This window comes from Aulonocara sp. 'chitande type north' Nkhata Bay, linkage group LG15 (genome assembly GCF_057382095.1).
Source record: "Aulonocara sp. 'chitande type north' Nkhata Bay isolate Kocher_YH1m ecotype deep benthic linkage group LG15, A_spYH_male_GT1.1, whole genome shotgun sequence".
NCBI classification, from domain to species: Eukaryota; Metazoa; Chordata; class Actinopteri; order Cichliformes; family Cichlidae; genus Aulonocara; species Aulonocara sp. 'chitande type north' Nkhata Bay.
Genome location: NC_141358.1, coordinates 35,927,254 through 35,943,414, shown reverse-complemented (window position 1 = coordinate 35,943,414; position 16,161 = coordinate 35,927,254). Strand labels below are relative to the sequence as shown.

The 16,161-nt window shown below is 44.1% G+C and overlaps 1 protein-coding gene across 1 annotated transcript; it reads left to right on the top strand.

The window, feature by feature from the left end:
* Window positions 1-2,000: 2,000 nt before the first annotated feature.
* Window positions 2,001-4,830, top strand: LOC147313552 (uncharacterized). The gene is made up of 3 exons (XM_086262947.1): window positions 2,001-2,742; window positions 2,911-3,609; window positions 4,757-4,830. The coding sequence occupies exons 1-3, from the start codon at window positions 2,001-2,003 to the stop codon at window positions 4,828-4,830; spliced, it is 1,515 nt and encodes a 504-aa protein (XP_086119073.1).
* The last annotated feature ends 11,331 nt before the right edge of the window (window positions 4,831-16,161 follow it).

Here is a 16,161-nt window from a genome sequence, read left to right as displayed (position 1 = left end):
TTAGACTTCAGTTCTTTAACGGCAATTCCATCAGCAGTTTGAAATGATTTCAGTCTGAATACACTTCTCCTATTCTGAATAGCAGGTGTCACAGAACATGGAGTGTTCAGGTAACAGGACCCCAAAGCAGACTCAGCACACCGCAGCTCAGAACTATGTACACGTTTTTATTGAACTGAAGAATCTTTTAACAACGTTAAGGAAACGGAAAAATAAAGCCCACGCCACGGGGGGAAACGAGGAGCGTGGAGCCCAGGAGCACAGTAATCGGGACCGTGGGGAAACTGCAACAGAAAGGGGAGACAGAGTTAACAGCACGCAGATTGTCAAGAAATGAACAGCTAGACTTCATAAGTAGCCGAGGCTTACAAGTAGAGCAGGACTGTGGAGCTTGGAGGGGAGAGGTGCCCATGAAGGGAATCCTAGGGAGGGAGGCAGTCAGGCAGGATGACAGGCAGGCCACAGGCTTCCACGCCGAATGCTGGTCACACTGGGAGGAGACTTACAGACTGGCGAGGAGAAGCCGTCAGAGCTGGCTGAAGTAGTCCTCCGGTGATTGCCTCAGATGAGACGCAGGTGATTTGGAGGCGGCCCAGCCCGAGGGTGTGGCCACCGCAGCCTCCCACGGCTCCCTGGATGCTGAGCCACAGGCCGTGACAGCAGGTATCTAAGAGGGTACAGTAATATATCATGTATTCTAATTTTTGCCTCATAACTTTTGCACTGTCCACTCCTGCTGTGACAAAACAAATTTCCCACGTGTGGGACTAATAAAGGTTATCTTATCTTATCTTATCTTATCTTATCTTATCTTATATAAATAAAACACCAAGCTCATTTGTTGTTGTTTAATGTGTCAGGCATGTCCACATGTTGGAGACACTAACCATCTTTTACACTTCAAGGCAACCAAATAAAAATCTCAGAGTTTTTTTTGCTTTACTTTTTATCAATTGATTGTAATCAAAGTGTTTGCGATCTCTTAATGGCAACATCCCTTTTAAAATCTTTTATAGTTACCTGGCATTTTTTTTAGCTCTTCTCTGAGGTTTAATGGAGCAAAATGGTCTCCCTCCTCCTTTGAACACTCCATACGAGTTGGAGGTGAGTGACTGACAGCTCTGAGTCTCTCCTGCAGCCGCTGCCTGAAAGAAGGACTTGGACGGTTCTGAATGTATCGGGCAGTAGATGCAAACTTGAGGACGCCCAGGGTCTCAGCTACAAAGTGGTGGGAGGGGCTTACACACGCCACCATTAGCGTGTGGGCGCTGCCTCCTAATGAGTCACGAAGGAGTCGAGTGATCTTGGCATTACGGTATGGTACGTGTGCACTGCCGGAGTTGTTACTGTGCCGATTTTGACTTCGGTCTGAAAGTGCACGGATAACGTTGCCCAGTGCAAACAGGCCTGTGTTGATATGAGCAAACTCTTTCAGTTGTGTATGTGTTCTCAGTTTTTCTAGCACATTCCGAGCCTGCCAGGTCAACCAGACAGAGCTTAGAGGAGCAGACAGACTTAAAGGAAGAGTTCTTGCTGTTATGGCAGGATAACACGACCTGAAGGGTGAGGATGGTATGAGAGCGACTGGAGCGCTCGTTCATTCCTGTGGTGCTGGTGTGCCGCAAAGCATTTCCCATCTTTACAATGCTGAGCAGCTCCTCTGCCAGTGTTGGGAAGGTTACTTTTAAAATGTATTCCATTACAGAATACAGAATACATGCCCCAAAATGTATTCTGTAATGTATTCCGTTACGTTACTCAATGACAGTAACGTATTCGGAATACTTTGGATTACTTAATATATTATCATGCTTTTTACAACAACGTGAATGTACTATTGCTGTGTGATTTATTACTATTACTGAATGTCCGCGACTCCGAACCGTAGTAAAGGGACCTCTGACTAATACCGGTGCGTCGCCCCACAGCCGGAGATTAGGACTTCGGAACTGCCGGCTGTGGTGAGTGGAAAAGACGCTCCGTCTGTTTCACCAGTTCATATGACTGTTTATACCGGGGCTGTGTTCGTTGAGTCAGCTGCTCAGCCGGTAGCTCGGTTAGCTGCCCAGCAGTCGCTAACTCAGTCAGCCGCTCAATCATCACCTCCATTACAGTCACAGTCAGACCCAGTAGACACAGTCCATAGCCCAGTCAATAGCTCGTTGGCAAGAGATTCATCAGCCTTATTATCAGTTCAGCCAGCCACTCCACCACCTGTTACTACTTCGCTACCTGTAGCTCAGTTGCCACCAGTTCAGCAGCCTGTCCACTCATTTACCCAGCCTGTATCCTCACAGCCTCATTACAAGCAGGGAACACACTCCACACAAACTTTTGCTGGTTCATTTAAGCTGGCCATCTCAGAGACCGTTGCTCCCTCTAGGGCCTCCCCAGAGGCTGGGTGTCAGTCACCAGCCAACTCTGGACCCCTAGAGGTCAAGACGCCAGCACCAGCAGCCTCACCGGAGAACTCACCAGAACAGTCTCGGCTCTCAGCACCCCCTGAGAGTTCAAGTGAGTTCACCCGTCCGCCTCAGTCCTCTGCTGAGTGTATTGGGGAGCACTTTCAGCCCTCTGAGGACTGTATCCCACTGTTGCTGCCTGAGTCTAGCCACTGTGCTGCTCAGTCCCAGCCAGTGTCCACACTGGCAGAGGTCTCCGTACCTGCTGCTTCAGAGACTGGTTCCACTGGAGGGCCTGAGGAGCCCGTCCGGTCTCAAGTCATGTTAGCTGGGGGTTCAGGTGAACCCAGCCACCGTCCCGCCTCGTCGGCTGGAGGGCCTGAGGAGCCCGTCCAGTCTCACGTCATGTTAGCTGGGGGTTCAGGTGAACCCAGCCAGCGTCCTGCCTCGTCGGCTGGAGGGCCTGAGGAGCCCGGCCAGCCTCACGTCATGTTAGCTGGGGGTTCAGGTGAACCCAGCCAGCGTCCTGCCTCGTCGGCTGGAGGGCCTGAGGAGCCCGGCCAGCCTCAAGTGTCGTCTGCTGGGGGTTTAGGAGAACCCAGCCAGCCTCAAGTGTCGGCTGCTGGAGGGCCCGTGGAGCCCGTCCAGCCTCAAGCCACGTCTGCTGGAGGGCCCGAGGAGCCCGTCCAGCCTCATGCCACGTCTGCTGGAGGGTCCGAGGAGCTCACCCAGCACCACGCCTCGTTAGCTGAGGGTCCTGGAGGACCCAGCCAGCACATCTCCACATCACCTCCTGCAGCATCACCGCCGTCAGGTTCCGCAGCCGTCCCGCTGCCGTCAGGTTCCGCAGCCGTCCCGCTGCCGTCATCCACGCCTGGTCCGGCCTCCGCGTCTTCATCATCTTCGCCTGGTCCAGCCTCCGCGCCTTCATCATCTTCGCCTGGTCCAGCCTCTGCGTCTTCATCATCTTCGCCTGGTCCAGCCTCAGCTCCGCCCTCGTCTGGTCCTGCCTCGTCTGGTCCTGTGGTTGCCACGCCGCCGTCAGTGCCAGCTCGACCCATTCCGCCTCGCCTCTGCCGGCCGTTTTCCGAGCCTCTAAGATGGCATCATGGCCTTCGGGGACGGCCTCCGGAAAGAGTTCGTCGCCGCCGCTGGCATCGCGGCCGTCCTCCGGACCTGCTCGGTGGCCGCCGCTACCTTCCAAGAGGTCGGCCTCCAGAACTGTTTGCCCGTTGCCGTGTGCACGGTCTGCCTCCTGAACTGTTTGCCCGTCGTTGCCGTGTGCACGGTCGGTCCCCAGAACTGTTTGCCCGTCGCCGCCATGTGCATGGTCGGCCCCCTGACTGTGTTATGGACTAGTGAACAGTCGTGTTTTGGTTCTGGACTTTCATGCTCCTGGTTTTTTGTGTTTCGGGCCCTCCTTCCTGGGCCCCCTCCGCCCACCCTGGCTTGGTGCTTGTGCTTTTTGTTTGGGGCTGTCGGGAGCCAGCCCTTTGAGGGGGGGTACTGTCACGGGTCTGGGTCCGTTGGACCCAGTATGTGGAGTTTCATGTTTTTGTTATTCCATGTTTGAGGTTATTATGTTTTGGTTTTAGTTTGCATCAGGGATTGTTTTCTTGTTCTCTTGTTGTGTTTATGATGACGATTATGATGTTTATTATTTGAGTTTCATGTTTAAGGATTTGTTCTCGGTTGTATCTCACGTTTAGTTTAGTTCAGGTTCCATGTGTCATTCTGTCTGTCTCTCAGTGTCAGGTCTGCATCTTGGTGTGGTGTTCTCATTTCCTGTTTTATTGTGAAGGTCTGGGTCTCATGTGAGTGTGTTCAGTTTTACCTCTGTCTCGTCTTGTTGATCATTCCCAGCTGTGTCCACCACCTGTGTGTAATTCCCCTGTGTTTCTCTGGGTGTATTTAAGTCATGTCCTCCGTTATTGTAGTTGATGGTCCGTCTGTGTATTCCACCCTGCCTCATCTGCGTTTCTACCATGTCTCACCCGTGTGTTCTCCCTGCTGTCCGCCGTTAGTCTCTTCTGGTCGTTCTCGTTAAGGTTTGTGCTCTGTAGTTTAGTTGATCCCAGTATAGTTTAGTTCTAGCTCCATTTGCCGCTTGTATTTACTTTCATGTTCAATAAACCACCTTTACACCTTCACGACTGCCTGCATTTGGATCCTCCTTCATTTCCTCCACACGGCTCACCTCACTCGCCATGACATTTACCCCTGGCCTCTCTTATATATTTATCAGAGAATGACAAAATTCTACCCCAATCTTCTTTAGAAATTGCACAACTCAAATCTCTCTGCCATATAATCCTCAAGTTTTCACATATCTCTTTTTTTGGATTGTTAAACAGTTTGTAGAAAACAGCTGCTCTATGTGCTGTACTGGACAATTCTAAAAACTCCACCATATTTGAGCTTTGAGTAAATTTTCCTTTGGTAATACAATCCCTAATTTGTAAATATTTCCAAAAATTATTTTCTCTTATCAAACCATATTTTTGGGTTATTTCAGCGAATGACATAAACACTCCCCCTGAGTAAAGATCACTTATCCTGTGTATGCCTTTGACAAGCCATACTTCCAGAACACTGTTTTTCGCCCAATCTGTACAGCGGTGTTGTTCCATAGCGAGGTATAAGGTTGTCTTAAATGAGATGCTCCACACATCTTGTGCACCTCTACCCAGACAGCTTTAGAATACCCGAGCACTGGGTTATTATGAAAGTCTTGTCCATTAATTGCTGAGCCCTGTGAGAGAACATCCAAGGGTGTAAAAGGGCTCACTAGTTCCTGTTCGATCTTCATCCAGCTCAGCTCAGAGTCCGAACCTGTCCAGTGCTTGGCCAGTCTTGACATTTCAAAAGCTAAATTAAACAACTTCACATTTGGGAGGGCCATTCCCCCAATGTCTTTAGAGGCCCACATTTTCTTTATATTCACTCTTGGCTTCTTGTTATTCCACAAAAAATCTTTAATTAACTTCTCAAATTGACTAAATATGTGTAAAGGAATTCTTACAGGTAACATCATGGAAACATAATTGAACTGTGGGGCCACCATCATTTTAATCACATTAATTTTACCCCATAGTGTAAGATTCAATTTACCCCATTTATCCAGATTTGTTTTTATCTTTAGGAGGATAGGTTCCATATTTGAAAGCATAATATCCTCCAGTTTGGGTTTTAATAATATTCCTAAATACTTCATACCTGAAGGTAAGTACTTAAAATTGAATGGAGTAATGTCATCTAGAATGACATGATGCTGATAGTGGCATGCCTTCCGATTTGTACCAGTTTATCTTATAACCTGACAACCTTGAAAATGACTCAACACATGTGAGTAGCGCTGGTAGAAACTGCATGGGATCCGTTAGTACTGCTAAGATGTCATCAGCATATAGAAATAACTTGTGCTCCATACCCCCTGCATGAACACCTCTGACATCCCTGTTAGCTCGAATAGCCAAGGCCAGTGGTTCCAGAAATATTGTGAAAAGCAGCGGGGACAAAGAACACCCTTGCCGGGTCCCGCGAATGAGATGGAAAAACTCTGACACCAATCCATTTGTCAAAACTGCTGCCCTTGGACTTGCATATACAGTTTTGACCCAATTACAAAATCCAGGCCCAAACCCGAACCTTGCAAGGGTTGTCATAAGGAAGCCCCATTCTACCCGATCAAAAGCCTTCTCAGCATCCAGTGAGAAGGCCGCAACCGGGGCTAGACTAGATTTGCTTTTGTGCATGAGATGAAGAAGTCTTCTAATGTTATCACCTGAGGACCTATTCTTAATAAAGCCAACCTGATCACCATTGATGATATCTGGTAATATTTGATCCAGGCAGAAGGCCAAAACCTTCGTCAAAATTTTGCAATCGACGCCCAAAAGGCTTACTGGCCGGTAATTTGATGGGTCCAATAGATCCCTATCCTTTTTAGGAATAAGGGAGATTAGTGCCTCATTAAATGTATTCGGTAAGGAACCTATTTCTAATGCCTCAAGGTAAACTTTATGCAAGACTGGAGCTAAAATATCAATATATTTCTTATAATAGTATAATATAAAAGTAAGGCGCTATATAAATACAGGCCATAATACTCAATCGGGAAGCCATCCAAGCCTGGCGATTTCCCATTTTTCATTGATGAGATCGCAGCTCTGACCTCTTCTTCAGTTATAGGCGCATCCAGCCTTGTTTTCTGTTCCTCAGAAAGAGTAGGTAATTGTAGACCTGAAAAAAATGTCTTCACCTCCCCCTCATTAAGTGCACCAGCAGAGGTATACAAATCTTAATAAAATGATTTGAAAATTGAATTTATTTCTTTTGATGAGGTTACCACTTGGCTGTCTTTCTTAATCATAGATATCGTGGGTGGCTGTAGCTCAGGTGGCAGAGCAGGTCAGCCACTAATCAGAAAGTTGGTGGTTCGATCCCAGGCTGCCTCCTGGCTGCAAGCCAAATATCCTTGGGCAAGATACTAACCCCGTGTTTGCCTACTGGTGGTGGTCAGAGGGCCCGGTGGCGCCAGTGTCCGGCACTGGGGCAGCTGTGGCTACAATGTAGCTTGCCATCGCCAGTGTGTGAATGGGTGAATGATTGAATGTAGTGTGAAGCGCTTTGGGGTCCTTAGGGACTAGAAAAGCGCTATACAAATGCAGGCCATATATTATTTAAATTATCTTGCTGCTTCAGTTGCCTTGCCAATAGTCTACCATTCTTTTCGCCACCTTCATAAAATTTTGTTTTAAGCCTAAATAAGGCATATTCTGCCTTTTTGTTATAAATGTCATTCAGCTGGTATTTTAATTTACATATAGTCTGGTATTTATAATTTGAGTATTGTCTTGCTAAATCCTTCTCCAATTCTCGTATTTCTTTATCTAAGGTTTTTTCCCATTCTAGATCACTTTTCTTAACTTTTGTTGCATATGCAATTATCTTTCCTCTTATATATGCTTTAGACGCTTCCCAAACTGTGGCTACTTTATCTGTGGAACCCATATTGATTTCAAAGAAAATTTTAAGATCCTTTGTTAACTCCTCACTAAAACTTTTGTTCTGCAACAACATCGTGTTAAGCCTCCAGCGACCCCTCTTTGTTCTATCTGTGTTTAAATCAATTTGCAACTCTACCGTGGCATGATCACTAATGGCAATGGCACCAATCTCACAGTCGACAACTGAATCGACCAAAGACTTTGATATTAAAGCGAAATCTATCCTCGAATATGTTTTATGACAATTGGAGTAAAATGTATATTCCCTTGAACTAGGATTAACTAACCTCCAAATGTCTACTAGGCAAAGATCCTCTGTCAGTAAATGAACAGCCTCTCTGTCCCTGGGTGTAGACCTACCCCTGGGTTTCTAGTGATGGGATTTCCGGCTCTTTTTAGAGAACTGGCTCTTTCGGTTCGGCTCACTAAAAAGAGCCGGCTCTTTCGGCTCCGAACCGGCTCTTCAGGTTGTTTTGTTGCTTTAATTAATTTATTATTAACAACAATATAAAATTATGCACAAAAGGAATTACTAATGTAAAAAAAAAAGTGGTTTTATTTATATATGTTTATATATAAATATATGCGGTGGCTCCTAGAGACAAAGCACGTACAAACTCCAAAACACATTTCTAGCATGAACTGAACTTCCAAAACGGAGCTACCTAGATCACTTAAATTACACAATTGAAAGCATGAAAGCATATGTGTATTGTTTGTGTATTTATACACAAGCATTCATATATAGTCAAATAATAATTTAAAAAATGTTCATTTACCTGTTATTACCACACACCAAATCCGGTCGTTGGTACTTGCTGGCTTGTGTAGCTGTAACGCTTCCAGCTCTTCATAAATCACAGACGCTCAGAAAGGTTGGCTTTTCACAGTTTATTCCTGCAGAAGACATAAAACACACTCAACAGGTGTCTTCTGATGGTATCAGCAATTGTAGCTCCCTCACAGTGCAAACGCGCACTGTGTTTACAGACTTACAATTAACTTTTTAATAAAGAAAAGATGGAAAATAATAATTTCTCCCATTTTACAGTCTGTCACACTGAATTTGTATACAAAAAGAAATCTTATGAATAATAAAATACATTTCACAATCGTATAAAACAAAATAACAGGATAACAGAAGTATCACCGACTAAACATTTCCCTCTAGTGGACAAATTAACAATAGCGCATTACATTTTCACTTGCTTGTGCTGTACAGACAAAATGACTGTTAACAAGCTCACGTACCTGCAGAAGACATAAAACACACTCAACAGGTATCTTCTGATGGTATCAGCAATTGTAGCTCCTACAATGTAAAACAACATCACAAAAAGCACAGAAAAACAGTAAATCCAAACACATTTCGTGCTATGCACAGCAACCACTAGGGGGCTAACAAAAGCTTACTGCCAAAGAGCATAAATACGGCAGAAACACTGTTTAACAGCAACCAGCCTTTGTTTCGGTTACACAGAAACTTAGGTTCATATTGATATGTGAGGAGCGGAAGCCTTATGCTGGGCTTACACTTTGCGATTTTTGGCCCATTTTGAGCCGATTTTTGAGTCGTGCGACCGTTTTGGCGATCGGCCCGATTTTGGCCTTCATCGTGCGTCGTGCATCGTGTAGTATACGTGGGGTAACGAGACGCGATTAACACCTCACGACGAGCTCCCGATCATCAATCGCTTGGTCGTGAGGATTTCGTGAGGGTGTCACCGCAGTTTGTCACACTGCGCACGCGCAAACACAAATGTCAGCGGAAAAGACGGCGCAGCACGGCAGTGCAGCGTGTGATCTGACACAAGCGATTCGGGATGGGTACCGGTGTCCGGTGCCATGATGGCACTGGTTCTGACATAAACGGTAGTAACCAGACCGAAAAGCAGCGCACATTTCGGTGCTTTATTTCGGTGCTTTTTTTTCCTGAGCTGTGATACACTTCTAGCCAATAATTTTACGTTTCCGAGGATAGTAGGCGGGTCCGGGTACGTGCGTTCTTTTAGAGCAGAGCTACAGATTAAAAATGTCCAAGGCGAAGCGGTCAAAAGTCTGGCTGTACTTCACAGCAAAATATGCAAACTCAGCAGCCTGCAACAAGTGCTTTAAGCTGATACTGTGATACTGTCAAAGGAGGTAACACCTCAAATCCGATGAAACAGCTGGCGACGAATAGCTTTTCTTTAAAAGCCCAGAAATGCGCCGTATGATAGCTTGCTGCGAGACCTCACACCGAGCACATCTACTGTGCGTGGGTTGCCTGTTATCGGACCCAGAGTTAGCAATATCCCCCAAAAACCCCGAAGAGGAGAGTCCTGGCCCCTAGCCCTGTCAGTGTAGCAGAAATGATGACGGATGATGACGGCAGCAGCAGCCGTTCTTCTCTGCGTGAGTAGCTTAATGTTGTTCGTGTGTAATTTACGTTGAGTAGGCTAACCACGTTATTACATTAATGCATGTAAGGTGAACTAGCAAACATCATCATAGCTACATCCGGCTGTCTTCTTGTTTGATGGCAGATACTCCCTTCACCCTGGCCAAAAAGGCTAAAATGACCAAAGAAAAAGTGGAAAACAGTTAAACATGAGAGGTTTTGGACAAAGTTTGTGTTTTTTCCATTGATTAAGCACTGCTTCCAGCCAAGAGTGATACCATATATGCCCCATAGCTGCAGAAAAGGCTAACATTGTTATCTTTTTACAAAAAACCAGCTGAACATCAGAGGTTTTTGGACCAATTTTGTGTTCTGTTTTGGAGTTTTTACGTGTTTTTTATGTGTTTTGGAGTTTGTACGTGTTTTGGAGTTTGTACGTGCCACAGGGTTCGTACGTAATTTGAAGTTTGTACGTGCTTTGTCTCTAGGGGCCACCGTAAATATACTTTTATTTATTCACTCCACATAAAATGTAATAAATAAATCATATAATACAAAAACCAACTATTCACATTTCAACTTTTAACTATTTCAATTTTCAGCTTTTTCCTTTTACAAATTTAAAGTGAAACAACACAAAACACTGCAAACCACAACACAATTAAATATAAATTATAATATGATAACAAAAAGAACATGCACATTCTCTGTCATATGGACCTGCATGAATAAACTTTTTGAATCCTTTATCATCTGCAACTGAAAATAGTTGTGGATGATTACTATACCTTTCTAATTTGACTTGTTGTCCCTGGCTCTCTTTCTCTCCCTCCTGCTCTGTTCCTGTGATACTGGTGTAACTACCGCCCCTTCCCCTTCTGCCCAGCGTAAAGCACAAGGCTCATGTGCTGAGTGAAGCGGAAAAAAAGTGCGAGAGAGAGAGAGGGTGAGAGAAAGAAAAAAACCTGACGGCTCGCAATAAGGAGCCGGCTCGCGTCGTTCACGTCAAAGAGCCGGCTCTAAGAGCCATTTCGTTCGCGACCGACCCATCACTACGATCCGCCTATTTGCCTTTACGTTTCAAGTGGGTGGGGTGCCAGCTTCACTCTGCTTTTATGTTCACTTTCACAGACACGGCGCATTTACACAGAGGGGATATAGCCTACTGGCTCTGTGAGCACGTGGCCACGTCGAGACCGTCCACATAAATCACAGTGTTGAGCGTCTCTAATTGGCTCCTCGGGTATGCGCGCACGTGCGGGCTTAAGTGGAGAGGAGGCGGGGGCGGGGAGGGAGGGGTAGTTTTACAGCCTGACTAAAGGTAGAATATCCTACCACGGGTAGTGTTTGTGTGCTAGTGTGTGCTTAAAAATCGATTCTCCTGCTGCTGTAGGTGGATGTACGAAGTGCCGTCCAGTAAGAACATCTAAAGGTGGAGGTTTAGCTGCTTCAACTGGTCACACCTAAGCTCCATCAGTGATGCCATCAAAATCAGAGTCCAATCCACACCAGCTCCACCATCATCACTCACATTTCCACACAAAACCTGTTAGACTGAGCAGTGTGCTACCTGTTTACTGTTCGATTACCATAAGACAAGCATGCACGTGTTTTTGAAACTTTGCAGTTCATAGTGATTCTGGTTGATTTGTTTGATGTTTGGCCTTTTTATTTTTATTTTTTTTTGAAGAAAACAAGAAATTATGTTGTATATTTTTTTGGTAAATTGAGGTATCGTTCAGTTCATCGTTCATTTTGTTTGTAACAGTGTGTGTCTACTGTTTGGTGTTTGGCCAGCAGTGTTCAGTAACAGTAAAACTGCAGCAAATCAACGAGATGAGCTCACTACAGCTCAGGAAGCTCACGGATTCAGGCAGTAGTTCGCTTGTGGGATAGCAAAAAGCAAGGAAAGCACTCACCTGTAAATCTCCCACACCTTGATAATGACTCTTCATAGATAGATCGATAGATAATGTATTTATCCCCAAGCAGAAATCAAATATCCAGCAGCTCAATTTAAAAACAAACATCTCTCCAGTCATAAATCAACAGATTACCTCCTATCTCCCAAAATGACTCAAAAAATGATGGGTTTATTATTTCACCTATTTAGCTTTGTGCATGGTCTGTGACATCATCTTCAAGCCCTGCAAGGGACTTTAAATGTGGCGTATGGATGATGCAAATCCAAACTAGAAAGGTGGATGTTGGTGGGTTTTGGAGCTATTGTGTGGAAAGGTGTAAATGTACCATTGTTGACACTTTGGAGAGCCTGTGGCGTGCGTGTAGTGGTGGTGGTGGGGTTCCCGTTCTCGATTGCTTGGTAATTGTTTTGTTAAAGCAGCGTTTAATAACAGAGTCAGTTTCCATCAGATTCAGTTACCATGGAGATGAGGGCTTTCCTGCTCTTCCATTCTGTGCGCCTCCTCCCATCACTGCTGTGTGAGATTCAGCTTAGCAAAATTAATGCTGTAAATGATTGCAAGGTGCCTCTTAATACATATTCTTATGTCATTCACACACATGCGGAGCGATGCAGTAAACTTTCAAGGGCATTATTTGTTAATATTAAAGCGAATACGGCTGTTTCTTCAAACACATACGAGCACATCTTTCCACAGACCCCCACTGAGGCTTTTTGTTGTAGCTCTCATCCAGAATCTCACCCACATATATCGAAGGCTTCACTAACAAGAGCGAGGACTCGCTGTGCACCCGAACCAGTGAAACGTGAGGCAAGGCTTTGCTTCAGTCAGCAAAACTGCATGGGAGGAGCAAAGAAGACGGGGCTGTTTAACTGCACGAAACAAAAACAAAAATAGCTTAAATAAGATGATTAATGCAAATATTATTTGGTTAAATACATTATGCAGACATTTCTTGTGGATCAAAGAATAACAAAGGCATGAAGCAGGGACAACAAGCAACCTGTTTCTCAAAATATAGAACTGAAACAGGTGGTTAGTGTTTACCCTCATACATTTGATTGGAAAATCAGAGCTTCCACAGGAGTAAATGTCTTATTGTGGCCAGACTTGGACTCAGTTATCTGAGGAGGATTCCCATGATGACCTAATAAAGGCTCCAGCAAAACCTGAGGTCTTCATTTATTTCCTCACTGACTCTATTACAAAGCCCCTCAAACACTGCAGATACAAAGTGAGCCATGGTTTAGTGCACTGCAAGTCAATTTGCACACACTAATGATATGTTAAAATGTACCATTACCGTAATTGAGGCCATGCAATATAAACAAATAAACTTGCATTCCTATTGCTGGGTGACAGCAACAGAGGCGTGTAACAGGACATGATGTGGTGTAAGAGGAAACATTTTCAAAATGCTGTGATGCAGGAAGTAATACCACAGGGGATTGGCGAGGTGTGTGTCTTGAGTGTTTCTGTGAAAGTGTATGTGAGGAGCGGGGGAGAAAGAGCAGTGGGTTATCACGTGTCAAGCAAATTTTGTAGGGACTATTGAGTCCACAAGATGGCGCATAAATGCAATAATGAGGGTGAAATAACTACATTAGTGTCTGCAACTGTAGTCAGTATTGCACGCTCTCTTTGGGGCTGGAAGTCGTTGTTGTGATTGCTCTCACTGACCCTTGATGGAGATGATTGATATAAGAGTCAAATCAGCAAACTCCTTCAGCAAAACAATCATACGTAAACTAGATTTTATCTAGTTTCATGACAACATGATGCACTGAGGACTTCTCCACTCACCTCATTCATTCCCCACATGATCATACAGCACTGCAGCACGTCTTTCTCCAGAATGCTTCAAGGTTTTATCTTACAGTATAAAGCATTGTCAGTTGACTATTGTTTTGATTTAACACTACATAAATAAACCCAAATTAAACTGGACCTGAATTATCCACAAACATACATTTGTCTGTGTTGTACAGGATTTTATAGAAAACTTTTGCTGGAAAGTTGCTGCATGAATAAATTAATGAATAAGTTCCTCTATAGAACTAGAGTTGGTTTGGGGCATCTAAGCTTCCTAAATGCCTAAGAGAAGAGTTATTTCAGTAATATGCACCTATAACAGTGATATATTTACATATGTAAATTTGTTTTTTCCAGCAGAAAGCAATGAAGGGTGAGTTCAGTTTCCCACTAGTGATGGAGCATCTCCAACAGAAGTATGTGGTGATATTTAAACCTAACAAACAGAATTTTATGCAAATGAAAAGAAATGTGAACAGTACAGTTCACTGCAGTACAATTGGAGAATAAAGGTTTTTGCATAATCTTAATGTAAAAATCCACCACTAAGCAGATACAGGACAACTTTACCACGAAGTAAAACTCTCTACAGGAGCGTTACGCTCTGTCGCAGGTAGAATTGTATTTATTTTTAGGTTTTTAATGAACAGTTATCACCACTAGGGGCTCCAGTGTGTTAGCCTATTGTACTTGTAAAAATACACACAGGGATTTTATGGAAATGATACTTCCATGTCAAACTGCCCCTTATCACATTATACTATTGTCTTGCCGGTGCTCCTTTTTTTTTTAAAGCAAACCACTGAAAAACTTTTATTGCAAATGAGGAACAAAGCAAATGTTTGCCTTATTTCACTCTGAGATTAGGTCTGGGAAGTTTTTTTTTTTTTTTTATTAAAAAAGAAAAAGCAGCTGCCATAGGACAGAAGCAGGGTGCAGTCTAGACAGGCTGCCAGTCTGTGGCAGGGTTAACACAGAGACACACACAAACATGCACACCTGTGAAATGGTGAAAAACAACAGTCATCACACGCAAGTCACATCTGCACTGAAAAACTATGTGTGTAGGCCATAAATAAAAGGATCAAAAGCAATAAAAATGTACCTCACTTGAGTTCTTTTAAGGACAGGCTTATGGCTACGTTCCAAAACACACTCAGCTATTAAGAGATTTGGCGAAGGGCTGCAGCTATCCGACAGAAAATGCATTAAAATTTGCGCCCCTCACAACTGAGTCATCAGCTTGGAGACTAATCCACAAGGTCTGTCTTTGCCTGTGGAGATGCCACATGAAGAGCGAACAGGAGCTGCAAGTCGACGCCCAACTCCATCAACCACTGAAACATCCAACAAACAAAATCCCCCCTTGCAGTCTTCAAATTGTTACTTCAAAGCCCCCAACTTCCTCTTCTGTGGTTAAAGTGTTACAGTGTGTGTGTGTGTGTGTGTGTGTGTGTGTGTGTAATGTATCAAGGCCAGATTTTTAACACCTACAGTAATGAGGAAACTAATACGAGTTAATCGTGTAACATCAACTTTATAGTAAGTTTCGTTAGTGGTGGAACAGTCTCTATATCGTCATTTTTATTCAACAACGCACATTCATTAACATGAGCGTTTAAAAATGTGCAGTTGGTGTCTGTGTACAGCTGGCAGGTCGTTCAATCACAGACACTTCTTGGTAAATTCACTCTAATCAGATGAACTTTCAAAAAAACAAGTCTGGTGTTCAATAAAGATCAAACCTGCAGACAGCTGTGGTTACAGCGGTTGGTGTTTGAGCTCCAGCTGCTCACGGTGAACTATTGTAAACTATTGTTTGCTTCTTGAAATATGTTTTATTAGGCCATTCTTTGCAGTCTGTTAGTGGTAATGTGCGATAATTCACAATCACAGTCACGCACAGGGAAGCTGGCATGCACGTGGACCTAAAACGATGGCTCCTTTTATTTGAAATAACATTGTGTTTATTCAATCGTGAATACATGTAGTTGGTGAGAAACATGCAAATGTGCATTTATCTTCTAATCTGCAGATGTCTGTGGACATGCAGGATACTGAGTGTTGTTTCTTAGAAGAAAAGTTGCTGCTGGAATTCTTAGAAGTTCAGATGTTTTTTGATGTCGTGTTGAGCACTCCTGAACCTGTTCATACAAGATGAATGTTGCAAAATAGCAGAAAACAAGAAAAATACATTTATGTGTAATGAAAAGTGAAAAAAGAGTGCTGTTTGTTTTTCCGTGTTCTAAATTTAAACTTTAATTTGTCCTCTAAGAGAAACAGGATGTAAGAGTCTATGTTCTCCCCCAGAATATGAAGGAAACTATTTACTCTTCCTGACTTTACCCACATCATGTGAGTGACATCCTCCTCACAGTCTGCACCACATGTCCATGAACCCCTTTGAAGTCTTCCGTTACGGGAGGCGCTTATGATACTGAAGCTAGATAAATTGGTGTTGGTGTAAGTTCCTGTCTACAGTTTCCTCCAGGCAGGCACAGAAGCTGTCACTTGTGTAGAAGTGTAGAGTTTAGGCTTTACATCACAGGGGCAGCTGAAAAAAACGCACACACAGAAAGGTCAAAGCCCAAGCGCCGTCGCAAGAGGCCTCCGAGCAGCCTAACGCTTCCATC